Here is a 19,827-nt window from a genome sequence, read left to right as displayed (position 1 = left end):
TGGTCTGCAAAGGAACAACGACTAGTGGTACCATCCCAAAAAGGAAAAAAGTCACTCTCCTGTACCTTCTCTGGATCTGTTCCACATTGGTGGAATGATCTACCAGCTGCTACAAGATCAGCAGACTCTGTTGGCATCTTCCGTCAACACGTCGCTGATTGATTTTTTCAAATTCTCTTCCCTTTCCTTCTTTATAATAAAACAAAACTTACTAACCTCACTTTTCTTAGCTTTTTATACTGTGCTAGGCTTTAATGGACTAGTTTGATGCACTTATGTATTTTGTGGCCTATGTTGTTACAATTGCTTCAAATGTTTCCTCATCTGTAAGTCGCTTTGGATAAAAGCGTCTGCTAAAGGACTAAATGTAATGTAATGTAATGTAAATGTAGAAAAGCCTTGGTGAAAGAGGTAAAGAAGAACCCAAAGATCACTGTGGCTGAGCTCCGGAGATGCAGTCGGGAGATGGGAGAATGTTGTAGAAAGTCAACCACCAGTCAGGGCTTTATGGCAGAGTGGCCCGACGGAAGCCACTCCTAAGTGCAAGACACATGAAAACCCGCATGGAGTCTGCTAAAAAAACACCTGAAGGACTCCAAGATGGTGAGAAATAAGATTCTCTGGTCTGAGACCAAGATAGAACTTTTTGGCCTTAATTCTAAGCGGTATGTGTGGAGAAAACCAGGCACTGCTCATCACCTGTCCAATACAGTCCCAACAATGAAGCAAGGTGGTGGCAGCATCATGCTGTGGGGGTGTTTTTCAGCTGCAGGGACAGGACGACTGGTTGCAATCGAGGGAAAGATGAATGTTTTGGGTTCCTTGTCACCGTTTGCATACTGTTTTGCACTTTTTGCCTGGCCTAGAATTTTATAGTCTTATTTAATTAACACTGCATATAGGAATTTATTGTGTGTCTGATATTTGACCTGTGTTTTGACTTGCATAACCTTATATGTTTTGCTTATAGTCAATGTTTTCTTGTACAGCTGCTTTGTAACAATGAAAATTGTAAAAAGCGCTATATAAATAAAGCTGACTTGACTTGACTATGTGAGTGTCTCCACTAAATCTCCTCCCTGCGGTTGGAAGTGGTCTCCTTAGCGCGTTTTTTCAGTGAGGAAATAGCGATCCCCAGTAGCCCTTACGGTGCCGAGCGGCTTCTCGACATCAGAGAAACTAGGCCTCTGCCTGTGACGTCCGGTGGAAGGGGCTCCCCATCTTTTTCAAGCTCTGGGACCCCTACCTCTCCACTGGAAGGTTACAATTACGCGCTAGCTCTCATGTCTGACACGCCTAGCACAGTCAGAGTCGTTCCGCTAGAGATTGTGAAGCGGCACAGAACTGTGGCATTGTCCTAGGAATCTCTGACGACACAATGTCGAGAGACCGACATAAAGGGAACGTCTCGGTTACGTATGTAACCTCCATTCCCTGATGGAGGGAACGAGACGTTGTGTCCTTCATGCCACAACGCTGGCCGCCCGCTGCAGCAGTCGAGACACAATTCTCAGGCTTCGGGGCGGAGACCGGAATGCTAATTTAAAGTCTTTTTCAAGTCAGTCAGAGATAGGTTCTCAAGTCAAACTCCATTCTATCGACACAACGTCTCATTCCCTCCATCAGGGAACGGAGGTTACATACGTAACTGAGACGTCTTTTTATTTCACTAAACTTTTTTAACATTTAAAGCCAAGTTAAATAACAACTCCAAGTCCGGCAGTAAAACAGTGTACAGATGGTTATAAGCATGTGCAGTTGATGTTGATCACCATTTCTTAGGATTTCTCCTGCATCAGAGTCTCCTAACTTTCAACAAACCGATTGAGTTAGGTTGACTTAATTTAAACCAATAGTTTCACTGAACTTTTATGTACAAGTTAGCCCAACCTCGACTGCTGAAGTTGAATAAACTGAAAAATGCATTGCAGCCAGTTGGTATATTTTGTAAGATCAACTTATCTTTTATTTTTTTTACAGTGTAGATTTACATTACATTTCTTGTATGTTTTCACTTTGCATTTTCATTTCTTTTTTGATTCTGTGAAAACATAAGGCAGCGGTGAAGACCAAGTAGTCTTTGCTTACTTGTCATTAAAAATGAAAGGTACACTCATAACCTCATAGTTGAATATTTACGGAGTATTACATGCAGTAATGAGCTTTGTCGTTCTTAGGTGAGAACTTATTTACTAACACCACATTAAACTTTTCCCTCAGCAAAGCCTCTATCTCACAGTCTGGAATTTCCCTCATGTCCACCAAGTCAAAGTCCGCCCGTGGGTTGAATGTGATCTCACTAAATGTCCAGCCAATCAGAGCTCTAAAGCCTGTAGGGGTCTGCAGAGAACAAATGGATTTGAGGACAAACCGAGAGTCTGCACTCGTCTGCAGGCACTCTGATGTCTCCAGAAAGTGATCGGCCCCACGTGGTGTTAATGTGAAGCAATACATGGTTTTCAACAGGCGCTGGTCGATAAGGGAAGATTTAGCAAAGGCGTTATCCTTTACCAGCTGCTTTCTTCCAGTCTTCTCCAGAACCCACCTCATCCCGTCATTTAGGAGACGGAACACGCCTGGAGGCTGTGGCTGATCTTTATCTGAAATCATCTCTAAGGGATACCACATTTGACACGAAACGCCATAGCTCACATCGGTGATGTAAGGTTTTCCATCAATCTCCACCAGATTAATGAGATGAGAATCGACAGGGTAGAAATTATTTTTTAATTTATTAAACACCTTGGAGCCTAGCGTTGTACATTTGTAACCCATCTCTCTTAGGACCCATGAGAACAAGAGGTTGTTTTCACAACACCAGCCACCTCGACCGCTCTTGACAATTTTATCATAGATGATTGAAAGTTCCATAGTGTTCTTCTCACCACAGTGGATGCTGAGGTTCTCAAAGGGAATATTCATAACATGCAGCTTGTGGATGGTGGATAAAGTGTAAAGGTCAGCTTTGTCATATCGGCCAGTAAACCCAATCCTGTTGAAGTACTCCTTCAGATCCATTCTACTTCTGTAGGAACAGAGTTTGTGTGTTATTTTTGTATGCAAAGTCGTTATTAAATATTCTGATCTATAACCGCTGATTGCATAACATCTTTGCACATACACTACCACTCAAAGGGTCGTAAATGCTCGACTGAAATGATTTCAATAATCTTGAGAAAACAATATTTCAAGGTGTGTGCTTAAATTTAAAAACATTAGACAACACTCTTTCATTAGAAAAAAATATATATTTAAAAAATAACTTTATATATTTAATTGATGACTCAGACCATTAAATGAGGAAAATGCAGCCAATAAGAGTCTTTTATAACCTTCCCACGCTGAGACCTCAAGAAGCTGAAAGAACAAGGCCACGAGAATGATTCTTTAAATTTTAGTAAAAGGCTGGTAAATTTGAAGATGTTAAAAGATAACATGGTTTAGATTTATTTTAGATGCTTGTATTTGCAACACAATTCGGTTGTGCCAGTCTACAGTTTCTACAGTGTTTACAAACTTTTGAATGGTAGTGTACATGTAGCGCTTTTATAACCCTTAAGCAGAGACAGCGCCCCGAGTTTGCTTCACTATATTTGTTTCTCCCTCTGCTCAGCATTCACCTACGGTTTCCCTATATACAAAGATTAAGTTTCAAAAACTGACGATTAATGTCCTAAGAACAATAACATACAAAAACACTAAAATATGTTTAAATGCATCAATTAGGTAACAACACCAATAAAATGTGCTAAAGCTACAAGTTTTAATGAGTATTGAGTGTCAATAGTATTAAACAATCACTCAAAGGCAACTTTTCAAAAAGAAAATCAAATCAAATCTAGAAAAAAATACTTAAATGTGTATCAGATAAAACAATGATCCAATACATTCACATCACATTAGTCCCTGTGAAATGTACAATCGTCAAAAAGAAAATAAAGAAATACAAGTCCTTACACCCGTTGCAAGCTTGTAATGTTACTCGTTGGTGCCCTTACACGAAGATTCCGTAGTTCCATTACCACAGTGTGAAAAAAAACAACACTGTACCTTGACCAGTAGGATTTAGTCTCTCCACACGCATACCATCCGATGATGAAAAAACTACGTAACAGAATGTAGCACATTGATGTATTCAGAAGCTCGAAACTAGATGCATCCGACCTCAGATAACGTTGACTCACGATGACACGTATGAATCCCTCGTGGCCGGAGGAACTCTGAACGTCACCTGGTACCTCAGAGCGCTAACCGGGTTCCCCTCCGATATCCTTAAGTTTCCCGTAAACAGGATGTAAAGTCTCTAAATTCTCTCTGCTTTAATCGTCTACTGATTTAGCCATGAATCAGATTGAGTTAGCGCAACACAGGCTGAGTTATCCACTCAAGCTCACAGCAATGTGATGTCAAATCTGAACTTCAAGCTGAAAGTCCTGGTTACATCAGATAAACGTACTAAATATGTATCAGGCTTTTCGTTCTGACAGCCTCTAATCTACACATAACTTACATGTTTATTGTTTACATTATCACCGCTATGATTTTGCTGACACACACTTCTGCCATGTTTTTTCTTCCCTTCACTTCCTCCTTCTGATTTTTAACTTCGCCGCTTCACTTTGACCATGATTCGACACAAACAAGGTGAGAAAATGAAATTCTTTTGAAAACAAAATACAATATTTTACACAATTTACAACATATAATACAGAATATGACATTTAAACAAAATGACAACAAAATAAATAAATAAAACATTTTCCCCTTTAAATACACAGTATAATTACTAATTAGGAGACCGACCAAACCGCTATACCACCTTAATGCTAGAGAATGTATGAGTACACACATTTTAGAAACAATAATTCAATTGTATAGATTTTGGGGCTCAGTGTTTAAAAAAAATATACTGTACACAAATACTTTTATACTTGATAGTGTAATCCTTGTGACAACTAGGCCAGACATGAACAAAAATACTTATTTTGGGGATGTGATAAATCACACTTCAAAAAATTATTTTCCTGATAATTAGTGTGTTTGTCTTAAACTAAAACATAAGCAGACATTAAACAAACTTTGTATTACCTGTTTTCTACAACAATTTACTTATAAAGGCAAATGGTGCAGATAAAGCTAATAAAACATTAACCAAACACTTTAGAGTTTTGTGAATTTACCTTATTTTCTTAAAATATATCTTCTAATATTCTAACATAACATACCTTCTTATCCACTAAAACTATATATCTTATTTACATACAGCTTAAAGATGAGGTTCTAAAAATATTCAACATAAAGTGGTGCCATACAACTTGCATACATTTATTCCATTAAAACACATCCTACCTTTATGAAGACTGCAGGAGAGCTCAAGAAGAAAGATTCTGTAGAAGAGAATAAAGTGATATACAAGATGTTGGATGACATATAAAGTCAACCCTTGAACCACAGGGTACTGTCAAAAGTATAAATAAATAAACTATTATAATGAACCTGTCATGATTCTGCCTTCTCTTGTCTTGTCTTGTCTTGATTTTCTGGTCTAGGGGCAGAATCATGACAGACCCACGTGTTTTATGTGGAGAGAAGCATGTTATTGTCAATCAGGACATAATATGCATTCTCTCCAATCTCGTCATTGGCCCCGCCCCTCTCGTTCCTAGTATAGCTTTCCTCCTGTGTCTCATTACCCACCCCTGCCCATCGTTATCTCCTTTGTTAGTCTCCCTATATAATGCCCTATTGTCTATTGTCTTGTGCTTGTTTGTTGTACATGTTTCCTGCCCTGTATGTATGTAGTAGCCGTGTTCCGTGTTCCGTGTTCCGTGTTCCGTGTTCCCTGTTCCCTGTTCCCTGTTCCCTGTTCCCTGTTCCCTGTTCCCTGTACCCTGTACCCTGTACCCTGTACCCTGTACCCTGTACCCTGTACCCTGTACCCTGTACCCTGTACCCTGTACCCTGTACCCTGTACCCTGTTTGTATAGTTCTAAGTTACCTAGTGTGTTTGGTTATTTTTGCCCCCCTTGTGGGAAGTGGTTGTTTTGTGTTTAGTTAGTGCTCCCCATCGGGGGTTTTTTGTTCTTGTAGTTATTAAAGTCCAAATCCCTTCATCCCCGCTGCCTTGCAATTGGGTTCTTCCACCACGCCTCCCGTGACCAAATAAGGCAGATGAGTTAATTTATAGATGAACAACAAACACAGTGCATAAAACATTTATGAACAGACAAAGATGAAAACCACACAAAAGTCTAAATACAAAAAAGAGACTAGTGTGTTTGTACCCCTTAACACAAATAAAGATTATGGACTGTATTTCTTTTTACTGAACAACGTTGACTGCCCGTTACAGGGTTGGCCAAACAAATCAATACAAAGAGTTACACTCTTAGAAATAATTTTCTTAAACACTCCATACACTACAATTCCTCATCTAAGAAGAAGATAAGAAGGTGGTTAACAAAGACATTGTCTTCAGAACATGACACACATTTTACCAATGGCATATCAATATTGTCCTGTTTCATTCGTTTTTTGTCTATTAATTTCTTACAAATCAAGACCATTTGGAGGTTTCCTTAAACATGTCAGATAACGTCCTTGAACACAGGATGGAGTTGGGGTCTGTGGTGTATCACTGATTGTGTTAATAACATCTTGTGGTGTTGTTCTATCATTACTGTTGGTAACCGGCACAGAAGGGGAAAGAGACACATTCTCCACATTTTCCTGAGCACCATTTGATTTCCTCAGCTGATCGATATGCCGTCTCTGAGTGGTGTCTGGAGCAACCTCTACTCTATAAGAGAGCAGTCCAGTTTGTTCTTTGACCTTTGCAGGCATCCACTTGTGATCACCTCTGTAATCTCTCTAGCGAGCACACACTCTCCAATTTCCAACTCTCGTGTTTTTTCTCCTCCTGTTAATTATTTCAGTTGGCGGTCCTCCACAGTTCTTTTCAATTTAGATTTCATCAAATCCAGCCTTGAACGTAGAGGTCTTCCCATGAACAGCATGACAGGTGTTCGACAAACCATTTGTGGCGGGGTGGTATGGGGCTGATGATACATACTTGACGCCATTGTTCCATATCTGGAACTCCTCAGCCACAAACTGTGGCCCATTGTCACTCACCAATTGTTCTGGAACACCAGTCAATGCAAAAAGATCTCTCAGTACTGCAATGGTAAGGCTAGCTGTTGTAGTGGTCTTGTAAAAATGTCTGGCCACTTAGAGCATGCATCAACAACAACCAAAAAAGTATGCCCCATAAATGGCCCTGCAAAGTCAACGTTTATTCGTTGCCAAGGATGCCACAGAGCAGTCTTTGGCATCTTTTGAACATGCTGACATCCCCAGCAACACATGGCAAGCTGTTCTATTTGCTGTTCAATTCTTTGCCTCCAAACGAAAATTCTTGCGAGCGTCTTCATCTTTACCAGTATGCAGCTCTTCTAACTCGAGTGTGCAATTTTAGTGGGACCGCGACTCTTTACCCCCACATGATGCACCCTCCATCTAGAGTTCATCAAGCCTCTGATAGAACTTCGTAAATCTAGCTAATGTTCTACGCTCCAGCCAGTTTGAGTGGCTGTGTACACCTGTGACAAGGTAGGGTCTCTTCTGGTTTCTCTCTGTATCATTTCAGCTGTGACGGGAGAATTCTCAAGCTGCACCAGAGTATAAACATCCAGGGCTGTGCTTTCCGTTGTTGACTCTAGGCCGTGACCATTTAGGGGTAAACGTGACAGTCCGTCGGCATTTGCATGTCTGAGCGTTCTTTTGAATTCAATTTGATATCTGTGTCCTCCCAAAAACAGTGCCCATCTCTGCATTCGTGCATGAGCTGTCAGTGGAACTCCTTTCTGAGGACTGAAAATGGAAAGCAGGGGCTGATGGTGCGTAACCCAAGGTGAACTCATCTCTATACAAATTCTGATTACACTGCTTTACACCCCATACCAGGCTTAAAGATTCTCTGTCTATCTGTGCTTAGTTTGTCTCTGCAGCACTAAGGTAGCGTGAAGCAAAGGCTATGGGGCGTTCCTTCCCATCACTCATCACATGCGACAAAACCACACTTATCCTGTATGGTGAGGCATCACAGGCTAGCTTCACGGGTTTGTGTGGGTCGAAATGGGTCAACACTGTGTTTGACATCACCAGTTTCTTTGCCTCCTGAAATGTTCGTTCACAGTGCTTCATCCACATCCATATACAATAGCCAGAATACATTTTAAAGATGTTTTGTCCTTAGTATTAGGTATTGATGCATTAAATACCATGACTTCAAAAGAATTGTATTTAGGAGCAAGATAATCATCTGGCTTTCGCCATGTTTCTGTCAGACAGAGCATGTCTATTTTATGATCTGTTATCATATCATTAACAAAAAGTGCTTTATTAGAGAGAGATCTAAGATTTAGCAATCCGAGTCGTAACAGTTGATTATCTGTATTTTATTCATGTTTAGTTAGTTTAACGTTAATTAAATTACCTTTGAGAGGTTTACGCATTATTATTTATGTTTGCTAATCCGGGGGACAGACACAGTCTCTATTTTATGATGTTTGGGAGAAAGTATTATCGCATATTGTGCATTTAGTGTGTTTTCTGACAGTAGACGGCAAGCAGACCGTTGGTTATGCCATTCTGTCTGTGACCTGTCCTGGGCCCTAGTGAGTCGAGTTTTAGCATTAAGACTGAGAGTGAAGCGGTTGGGATGAAAATCAGTACCTCCAAATCCGAGGCCATGGTCCTTAGTCGGATAAGGGTGGTTTACAAACTTCAGGTTGGTGGAGAGTTCCTGTCTCAAGTAGAGGAGTTTAAGTACCTTGGGGTCTTGTTCACGAGTGAGGGAAGGATGGAACAGGAGATTGACAGACGGATCGGTGCAGCTTCTGCAATAATGCAGTCGATGTATCGGTCTGTCGTGGTGAAGAAGGAGCTGAGCCACAAGTGTGGTAAAGTTCAGTTCTGTCAGCTCACTTACCCTCACAGCTAACAACATTTTCTAAAACAACATACTGTCGCATAATCATTGACCTGACCGGTGAGAAATGGAAGAGAGACACTTCATGAAATCCAGATTTAGAAAATAGCTGCATGATTGTTTATTGTTAAATCTCAAATCTTCACATACAGCATTCACATCTATTGTCCTGATGCACTGTGGCATTCGCTGCACATATTCCCTCCATGTCCGAATGTAGTTGTGAAAGAAATGTAAATCTCACAGATCATTGTCTCATCAGACATAGACGGGCAGCTGTGTTTTCATACATTGTTTTCATACATTGTAGAGTGAGGGAAGCAACAGAAGAAATGAACAGAATCAAATGTCTGAGCTGAATGTACAGTAGTGGCTTAAAGTGACATGTTGATCTTCTTCTGTGGTCGAAAGAAACCACAGTTTAATCCAGAATTTAAACATCCTGTTTATGTACTTCAATCTACATTTCTTTTCATGTACATTTCAAGCTTTTCTTTTTTTTATTACAGTAGAAAACGTTTACAATCTCTAAAACTAAATCACTTAAACTCTTAAACGGTACCCAGGGTATAGCGAGATGTATGGCTTTATGTGTTGTAATAGCCTTACACTACTAGCATTTGTCGTTAGAAACACATCAAATAATTTCCATTCTTTTCAATTCAAAAACTAAATGTAATACTCATTTTAACCTGAGGAGGCCGCCATGTTCTTTTTCGATGATGTAAACTAGTTGCACGCACAGCTAGGCAGCCAAACTAAACACAGACACACTTATCGGTTCTTCAGTAAATATAAGGTTCTGATGAAAAAATTATATTTGAATTAAAGAAAGAAAAGAAAGACGGGGTTGTTTACACCAGCCATCTTGTGTCCGTAGTGTCTCTTACCCTGCCAAAATACACAATGTTTTTAGCCATTATATAATACATTTTATCCATATTTTAACTTTTTTAAGTTGATTTATCAACACGTTATTGTCTTCACTCTCTCGGTCATTAGCTGACGGGGGCTAATATTCACGTGAGCTCTAATACAGAATAAATATCCAAACCACAAGCATCATATTATTGTGTTTATCAGTATATTCTCATAATGTATACAATTATGGTGGATGCTGAAGTCTTAAATAGTCTTAAAGACGGTAGTTTAAAGCTGTGATTTAATGCACGTTTACCTTGAACAGACGCTTACTGATTGCAAACTCTCTCTCCTTCATACTTTTATTTTAAGTCTAATTCATTGACCAAATAATACACAAAACACAAAATTGAAAATGAATTTTAGTGAGGGCATCAATAATTATAATTTTGATAAACCATTATCAAGATTTTTTGAAAGCGCAATAATTGTGTTGTGAAAATTGGATATTGTGACAGCCCTAATGTGTTGTTATATTAAAGTAATTTTAAGGCATCAAGAAATTATCACAGCGGAAAAAAAACTTTCACCCACTTGCAAACCAAGTTTTTAGTAATAAAATTATCAAATGCAGTGGGACTTTAAGTCGTTATTGCCTGCATTACAGAAAATGATGGTTCCGCTTGCCAAATTTGTGGTCTGCACTCTGACTGTTGTGCCTTTAATTCTTTTGTAGTCCTGTTTTCTTTTTTCTTTTCGCGGCACTGTTTGCAGAGTGATTAAATCCAAGTACTGCTATCTGAGCTGAATTACATGTAAATATTTTCATGTTTTGCTTCGTGCCATCAAAATCACATTGGATTTCCTCTGTGGCATAAATGTTACAATATGTCTGGACTTCGTTTCCATTTTCATGTTTGTAAAGTAAATACAATATGTGTGTTTTCCCAGTGTTTAAAACATGTCATTACCGATGTTTCGTATTATTTGCGTTTAGACATTCAGCATTTGCTTAAGTCATTGGTTGTTCCTCTTCTGCTGGTAGGGGCTAATTTTGATCCTCCAAATGGTGTTCCTTAATTAAAATTCCCTGTTATAAATGTGATCAAACTAAAGATTATTTGAAGATATGATGTATGCTATACTACTGTATAGGTACTAAAGATTCACCTGCGCAGATAACAGTGATGTTGATAGAGACAATAAAGAGCTTGGTTATGAAGGTTATGCGTATTTGGCATGCTGTCCGAGAAGCGCCAATTCATTCACCTTTTTGTTCTTCGGAACCTGCAAGGCTTATGCTGAGCGACCTTCGATTCTACCTACTGGATCTACGACGCAAAGCAGCGGAACTTGTTCTGGCGTTTGCGATTCCCTTGGTTTCGGCCCTGGTGCCAGTTTCCCGGCAGTGCATGACAAGCTCACGAAAACCGGGAATGCCGCATTTCGGCGCGGCTCGGTCACCCTGACTTCTCTCAACTCTGGAGCAGCTAAGGGCTATGTCGGTATCCCAGGAAGAGCATGCTCTTGTGGCACAAGTGCACTTGTGTCCACAGACGTGCCACCCCGGAGCCACCAACCAAGGCTCCCTTCCGAAGCGAGTTCACTGGGGCGGGTCAGCTGCCTCCACCCTTCATGCCATGGCCATCCTGCAGATCCACCAGGCTAAGATGTTGGAGTGGTTAGACGAGGAAAAACAGGACCCAGTGGTTATGCAGGGCCTGCGCACCGTAACAGACCTCGCTTTCCGGGCGACCAAAGTGACGGCGCACACACTGGGTCTGACAATGTCCTCTCTTGTGGCCCAAGAGAGACACCTCTGGCTCAATTCTGCACAGGCGTCGAGAGAGTCTGCTTTCCTGCTGCACCCATCGCACAGCGTGGGCTGCTTGGACATCGTCGAAGACTTTCGAGTCTTTTGATGAAATAGCAGACGGAGGCCATCAGCCTCTCCGCCGCGACCCGGCCCCCACTAGGACGTCGAGGTCCTGATTGGCGTCTGCATCCCAGCAGCCCCGCCTCTCCGTACCTTCCTCAGGTGCCCCCCCCGACGGTGGTTACAACGGAGGAAACAGCTGGCAGGAGCCACCCGGGGAGACCAAGGACATTGGGCGCAGCTCCGGCCACACGATCGGTGTCAAGCTGCATGGGATGGTCCTTGCCACGTCCCGAATCAGGCCGGGCACTTCTCAGGCCCTGTGCCCACTTGGCATTCTTCTTCCTGGGTGCCCACAGCATGCAACAGCCTCAATTTGACGTTGTGACATGCCACTTCCGCAGCCCTCCGCACTCTCCACGCGACTGTGCATTTGGCAGCAAAGATTTAAGGCAGGTAAGTCAGCAGACAGCTGTACTGCCACCACAAAACCTCCCCCCACTGGGCAATGAAGCAGATCTCCCCGCCAGTTCCTCTGTCACAATGTCTTGGGGCCTGGTCACAGCTCCCCAGCACGGTGCCTAGTGAGGATGATCCGTCTCGGCCTTGCGATCGTTTGCCAGGCACTCGCCCAAGTCATGGGACATTCTCTATCATCAGAGGTGAGTGCGCTCCCGTACTTCGGCTCGAGGTCGCCACCCTTCTGAAGAATGTCCCACTCCAGGCGTGCCGTTGTACGGCACTCGCATCCCTGCTCGGTTGGGGTGCGGTGTGCATTGGGCAGTCAGTGCTGGGGCGCTGGACGGGCCCCTGTATGCAGTGGCAATCCAATTGCCTAAGATTGCGGACAGCTTGCCTTGCAATGTAGAGGCTCCTGCCTCTCATTTGGCGCAAGCACATGCTGCAGACAGCATAGCTGCCCTAGCGTATGTCAACCGTCAGGTGACGTTCGTTCATGGCAGATGACGCAACTCGCCCGACACCTCCTCTGGAGTCAGCAGTGGGTGGTGTCCCTTCGGGCCATCCATATCCCGGACAACCTCGATCAAACAGCCGCTGTGCTCTTTGCAGGTCGCTCCGCGGAAGTTGGCGACTCCATCCCTGCGATCCAGCGCATTGGGAGCAATGCGGGCAGGCACAGGGAGTCCTGTTGCCCCTGCACACCTCCCATTGACCGCTTAGGAACGCCATAACTGAGACTACGGATGCCTCCGGTACGGATGCCTTCGCGCAGAGCTGACTGCGGGGCAAGCGGGAGTACATCTTCCCCCCCAGTGAGCCTCCCGACACAGATACTCTGCGGAGCCAGGGTGGAGGAGCTTCGAAGTCTGCTAGTTGCGCCCGATTGGCCCAACCAGACTTGGCTCTCGGAGATCACACTCTGATGGCCACTCCCCCCTGGCGAGAAGGGCATGGTCTGGCACCTGAGACCAGACCTCTGGGACCCCATGTCTGGACTCTGGACGGGACGAGAAGATCCGAAGAGACCTGTCTCCCGCTCTCGTGAGCATGGTCCCTCAGGCATGAGCACTACCACTAGGCGACTGTCGCTATAAGTGGCGCATCTTCTCGCCCTGCTGTGCTTCCTGCAGCACAGAGTGCCTCGATCTGTGTCGTGTTGGGCAGCAGACCCGATCAGCAGATTTCTAAGGGGCACACAGGGGGCTAATCCCCCTGTCGTTATCTGTACCCTCCTGGGACCTTAACATGGTCCTGATGGGCCTGTGTAAGGCCCCGTTGGAGCCCCTGGGGAGCCCGGCCTTTCTCGAAAGATGAAAACGCTTCTCCTGTTGGCGCTCCATCAGAAGGGGTAGGGGATCAGCAAGCACTCTCCGTGTCCAGTAGGTGCCTAGAGTTGGGGTACCCCACGTGGGCTAAACCCCAACCTGGCACATGCCCAGAGTCCCCACCACCCCCGCGCGGACTAGGTGGTGGGGAACCTGCAGGCGCTTTCCCTGGGAGGAAGTCCCAACCCTTTGCCTGTCGTGCCCAGTACGCGCCCTGCGCCTCTACTAGTGACGCTCACTCCACACGGGTGCAGCCTTCTTGTATATACCTTTATTTGAGCTGGCTTGGATGTTTTTTGAGTTTAAGAAGGAGATGTAAGAGGTGATGGTGAGGACAGAAAAATGTAATGTTGATCGCCTGGTAAAACAACTTGAAGCTTTTCCATGCAATGAGATAAAATTGGAGGGTCCTTAGGGAGACAGTTTGGATGATGGAGTTTCAAGAGGCATCGAGGAGGGTTTTAGTGGGTCGTTTACTGGAATAACAGCTCCGAAAAGGGAGGTACCGGTTTTGGCAAGGGGTCTCCATCTAGCTTTCCTGTAGCTCAGTGCTAAGAGCATTGCGTTAACAATGCAAGGTTGTGGGTTGTATTGCAGATACCTACGTAAAAATGTATAGGATAATGCATAATGCAGGATAACGCTGTAAGGAATCAGTCCCAGAAATAAGGAACAGACAAAAATAATGAACAATGAAGAACAGAAAACGGCAAGAAAACAGTCTGAGCCAAAAGGACTGTAATTGAAACAGGATGAAATTTATATTTCTTTTAAAAAATGTCGCTAACAATGAACAAAAGAAATACAGATAAACAAGGAAAGATAAAATATGAAGCTTGTTCTTTAGTGGATTACCAGACGCTTTGTGTTTCACCGGTAGAGCTCCGAGTAAGACTTTTCTTGAAGGAAATAGCAAAGAAAAAGTACAGAAGGTTTTTAGTGGCTGCACACAGTATAAAAGTGACAATGTAAAGTTCGATTTACTTCTATACTTAGAGCAAGAAGCACTACATACAGTAAGCATACAAATGATTACAGAGACATCATTGCTGTCCATTACAATCTTGAACAGCGAGTCTGAATGTATCATCAGTAGTGCACTAATAGAATACAAATGTTTTCATGGAATTTCTCACTGTTAAGTCATTTCAAGAGTGTAAGACCTTCATTGTTCTTCAGAACACTGAAGCTGAGGTCTGAGAGCTTTCTTGCCCTGTACGTACGTTGTGTTGTGGTCTAAGGGGTTCAGAACAATTTCTACGGATCTCATCAGATCTATTATAATTTGTGTTCCGAAGGTCAGAATTTTAATTCTTTGACAAACTAGTGGTGGAGGATGAATGCAATATGAATACAGTTGTGCTGTGTACGTATTGAAAATACATACAGTATACACATATAACAGATACCTTCATAGGCTACTTCAGTTTCTATGCGCTGGTCCTCATTGTCCAAACATCTGTTCATCACAAACAAATTAGTTCTGTCAAAAACATCAGAGATTTGTATTCAAATGAAATATATACTGTATATTTCTTACCTTTCATTGAGGCATCCAATGCAAGCTATTAAAGAAGAAATACTTGTTAACAGAAGTTAAAACATTTTTTGCAGTTAATGAAAAAAGGGTTGAGAGCTTCTTTACCTCGCTTCTGTATTATTAGGCAAATACCCAGTAACAGACTGATGAACAACAACAAAATAAAATAAATGATAGCCAATCTGACTTCTCCAGACGCAGCTGTCAAAGAAAAACACACAATATTCACTCGAGTAATTCTTCTGTTTTACTTTTGTAAATCAATCATAACTATGATAACCCAATAAACTCATGTTTCACTCATGATCTGAAAAACAGATCTCTATGTACAGTATATGAATCTAAAAGAAACTTTAAAATCAAGCTTTAATCTGGATACAATAATATGTAAATAATAAACAGTATTGATTTTTGTCCTCTCTTGTGTTGTTTACAACCCCGTCTCGTGGCAGTTTGTAACATAGAGTTTAACATCTAATTGATTCATGTTCGTGGACACAAATTTCCCCCCTTTTTTCATGTCAGTTCAGCACAATTTTCAATACACACTTATTTACATTTATGCATTTAGCAGACAACTTACATTGCATTGTACTATACATTTCTTTCTGAGTATGATGATCCCCTGGGATCAAACCCATGACCTTGGTGTTGCTAACATAAAAGGTTAGCGTACATAAAACCCTAAAATAACAGCCCCAAAGGATCATTTTGCTGAAAGGCACAAATTGTATGAGTACTGATAAAAGGCCAGACAAGGCAAGGCACATTTCAAACACATTTCATATATAGCACATTTCATAAACAAAGGTAATTCAAAGTGCTTTACATAGAAGAAATGAAAAATAACCATTTGATAGAACAGTGAAGATATAAGAAAAATTAAATTTAACCAGTTAAGAATAAAAAATAAAATTGAAGCTGCAATCAGCATTTAGCGGATTCGAGCAGTTTAAGGCATCTTAAGCAGCTTTGCCTTCAGGCAGAGGACTCTCATCCTAAAACACCCAAGTGGACGATACTCCCAACGCCTGAAAATTATAGATACGGTCAGCAACGGTTCATAGACAATATGCATGATTACACACATATGCACATATAGTACACTTGAGGGGAATCATCTTTTCAGTTTCATTTGGTCATATCCATTGAAGAAATTACCCCGTCTAAATGCCTAAATGCATTGAGTTGCTGCCATGTGACTGCTTAGTAGCTATTTGGGTTTACATGCAATTAAACTGGTGTACATCATAAAAGTGTGTGTTATGTTTAGCAAAACAGCATCTTACAACCAGCAAGACAGGTTCTATATTTATAGATGTGTAAACATGGAGCAACGTTTAATCTATAATGCATTATATGTCTAACACTGTGTTCCTGAGATAGAGGAAACGTATCCCTTGTCCGATCACCATCATATTTAGCATGCTTGTTTAGTGTATGGGACATTCATACATGCTTGTAAGATGTATGATTGTACTTAACGGCAAGTCAATTGGATTATTTGTTATGGAGTAGCGAGCTTTCAGGTACACCGTTCACTTGAATATAATAAAGGACCCTGTAATGGTTACGCAAATGAAAAAGTTGAACATATTTTTGATAGTTATTTATCTACAGAGTCCAGAGAATTGTACTGTGGTGGAAATTTTGAAATTGCTTGAAAAACCTAGGACAAGTTCACAAAAGCAGGTTCTTAACATTATCATAGATAACTCAATTTGTTCAGGATAATGAGAGCTTTCATGTGATATCGATAGTTTGTTTAAATGTCAAATGTCAGGTGATACACAATTCTTAAGACAACCAAAGATGTGTCAATTTTGCCATTTATACTGTTATAGCGCCATCTAGTGTCCAGTATTTTGTAAGTCATCTCCGAGTGATAGTCTACACATATGTTCGAAGCCCCATGATGATATCTCTAATAGTGCTTGAGTTATGGGCATTTTAATGTAATAGGCTCTGCCCATTTAAAAGGTTTAAACCCCGAAGCGACCGTGAAAGGAAATTTCAACTTTTTTTCAATGATTATTTACATTCACACTCCACAGAAGTCATCTGCATTGGTTTGGATCCGATCGGTCTAAAAACCAAGGACTAGTTCGCGAAAGTAGGTTTTTGACATCATCAGCGATAACTCACAAACCGTTCAATCAACAGAAGCATGTCCAGATACGCCACTGTCCTTTAATACATTCACGAAGCATGACACAAAGACACACCATACCAAGTTATAAGTCGACCGGGCAAACGGTTGGGTAGTTAGAGCTTTTTTCGAGTTCATTTCTATTATTGCGCCACCTAGTGTCCAAACAACGACTTTTTTTACTACAACCCCGGACTGAGGGTCTACACATATGGTCCAAGCCCCATGAAGATAGCTCAAACGGTTCACGAGTTATGGCCATTTTAGTCAAATATGCTACTTCCGATTTAGACGTTTTGGCTCCCCCTAGCGACCGCGGAATCGAAATTGTAACTTTTTTTGATAATTATTATACGTTATACATATAATGCAATATTCGTTTTTTAAGTTTTGAGCCAATGATAACAATGATATAAAACACTTGGGTGTGCGACAAACGGTTTAGGGGTTAATAGTGCAAACCTGTTCAGCATCGCTGTAGCGCCCCCTATGGTCCGACATGGCTGGCTCCGAGTATCTGAGTAGCGACAAGGACTACTACCATCTGACCGAGTCTCAGCTCTGTCGGCCTTACGGTTTAAGCTGCCCATTCAGTTTTAGGGAAGAATAATAATAAAAAGAAATTGAAGAAGAAGAAAACTGACAAATACAATAGGCTTCTAGCCCTACGGGCTTAAACCCTAATAAAATACAGTTTATAATAGAAAATAAATAAGAAAAAGTGCAGCACAAACAGTGGGACGGTCAGAGGCACAGTGCACATTCATTAAATGGAAAGTTAAAGAGATGTGTGGAATCCTGACAGATCTTTGCATACTTTTCAGAATTTAGCATTAAGTCGTTGTTAACACGACAGCTTGTGTAGATAATCGAAAAACATCCTCGGAGTGTCGTTAAACCCTCCTAAAGTTGGATGCGTAAAGGACATTGGGAACTTCTTTCTTCATCCAATAATTCCGGCCCAGCATAACAGTGTAACCGAGTGTTTATGTAGGTTTGCCTGAAACTTGTGGTGCTAAAAATAAAAAACGGATGCTTTCTTCTGGTACATAACTCTTCGCCTTTTTTGAGAGCTCGCACATGTAACAACACCGCACTTTTGTTCTAAGTGCGCATGCCCACTCCCCAACTACGGCGAGCCCCGAGGGGAAAACGGTATTGCACACACACACTTACTACAATGCGATTGGACTCAGTATTCGTACTCGGCAGCCTTTTGTTTTTAACTGAAAGAAAAAAACATTTCAAACAGTGCTCAACATAGAACAAACCCTGAATATGAGCACCCACAATGAGCATAATGTTAACCTCAGTACATAACAAAGTCCCTGAAACGGCCAGGAGGTTTTAACATCCTCCCAGTCCTACCTACATATGTATCTGACCTCTTTAATGAACAGAGGTCATCAAGTGAAACCCTCAGGTCTCTCTGATGAGACATACACTCAAGTCCATCTGATGTTCCAGCCTCTATGGAGGAGGACATTGGCAGAGAATTGGGCACGTTAGAAAAAGTCTGTTTTTGCGGCAGCGAAGGAACAGGCAAAGTATAAGGCCGCAGCCTATTATAATGCACTATCTGTGCTCGCTCCTCAGAGTCCAAAGAATTGACAATCTGATACGTTAGTCCTAGTTCACCACATGAATCCATAATTTTACAATCTTGTACGGTCCCTTCCAATGGGGTGCCAGTTTCATGCGACTTTCCACAGGATTGTTCAGCCACACCATAGCACCCACAGCATACGGCTGGTGACGCACTCCTTCGTCATGGTACATTTTCTGACGGTCATGAGCTGCCTCGCTATGCATGCGAGCACCGCTTAAGGCAGAGTCCAGCTTTTTCAGTAATGAGGCAACAAAGTCAGCATGAGATACCATCATCTGCGAGTCCAGAGCATGTGTAGGTAACAGAACATCAGCCGGGACCGTGCCTCCCGACCATGAGTCAAAAAGTATGGTGTGAAATGAGTGCTGGAGTGGGGTGATGTGTTATAAGCAAATGCAACATGTTTTACATACTCATCCCATTCTCCACCATGGGTCAGAAGTGTCTTAGCCAACTGATCAATCAGCGTCCGATTGAACCGCTCAACCATACCATCCGATTTTGGGTTGTAGGGAGTGGTACGTGTTTTGTTGATTTTCATCAAGTTGCAAAGGATCTGGATCACCTGCGCCTCAAACTGACGACCTTGGTCTGAATGCAAAGTCTCTGGAACACCGTGAATAAGAACATAGTCCTCAAACAGGCAGTGTGCTACAGTCTGTGCGGTCTGATTTGGCAATGCATACAAATTGACAAATTTAGTAAAGTAGTCCTCCACAACCAGCACATAACGATTACCTTTGCAGGTTGTAGGCAGCTCTAAAATGTCCAAAGCCACCCTCTCAAATGGCCGCACAGTTTGGGAACCGCCCATAGGTGCTCAATGGGACAGAACTAGACCACGACGAGTCTGGCATGCCTTGCATTGCTCACACCGTTCTAATGTCCCTGAAGGCCAGTAGCTGAAATTTCTTGCACGCTCCCATACACGTTCAGCGGAGAAATGTGCAGAGGCTGGGGCCCCATGCAACTGCAAGAGCAGGTCAGAAATCATCGCAGAAGGAACAACAATT

General features: G+C 42.1%; 1 protein-coding gene across 1 annotated transcript; it reads right to left on the bottom strand.

Moving 5' to 3' along the window:
• Positions 1-1,947: 1,947 nt before the first annotated feature.
• Positions 1,948-5,550, bottom strand: LOC306899274 (arylamine N-acetyltransferase, pineal gland isozyme NAT-10). The gene is made up of 3 exons (XM_079465421.1): positions 5,497-5,550; positions 5,350-5,387; positions 1,948-3,025 (listed from the first exon to the last, which is right to left on the bottom strand). The coding sequence occupies exon 3, from the start codon at positions 3,016-3,018 to the stop codon at positions 2,146-2,148; it is 873 nt and encodes a 290-aa protein (XP_079321547.1). The 5' UTR covers positions 3,019-3,025; positions 5,350-5,387; positions 5,497-5,550; the 3' UTR covers positions 1,948-2,145.
• Positions 5,551-19,827: the final 14,277 nt, after the last annotated feature.

The sequence above is a fragment of the Barbatula barbatula genome (assembly GCF_947034865.1).
Source record: "Barbatula barbatula genome assembly, chromosome: 10".
In the NCBI taxonomy this organism is placed as follows: Eukaryota; Metazoa; Chordata; class Actinopteri; order Cypriniformes; family Nemacheilidae; genus Barbatula; species Barbatula barbatula.
Note: the sequence above shows the minus strand (reverse complement) of the source record. Positions and strands in the feature narration are given on the sequence as shown.

Coding starts and splice junctions, on each gene's coding strand:
- LOC306899274 (XM_079465421.1), bottom strand. CDS start 3,018: ATGGATCTGAAGGAGTACTTCAACAGGATTGGGTTTACTGGCCGATAT.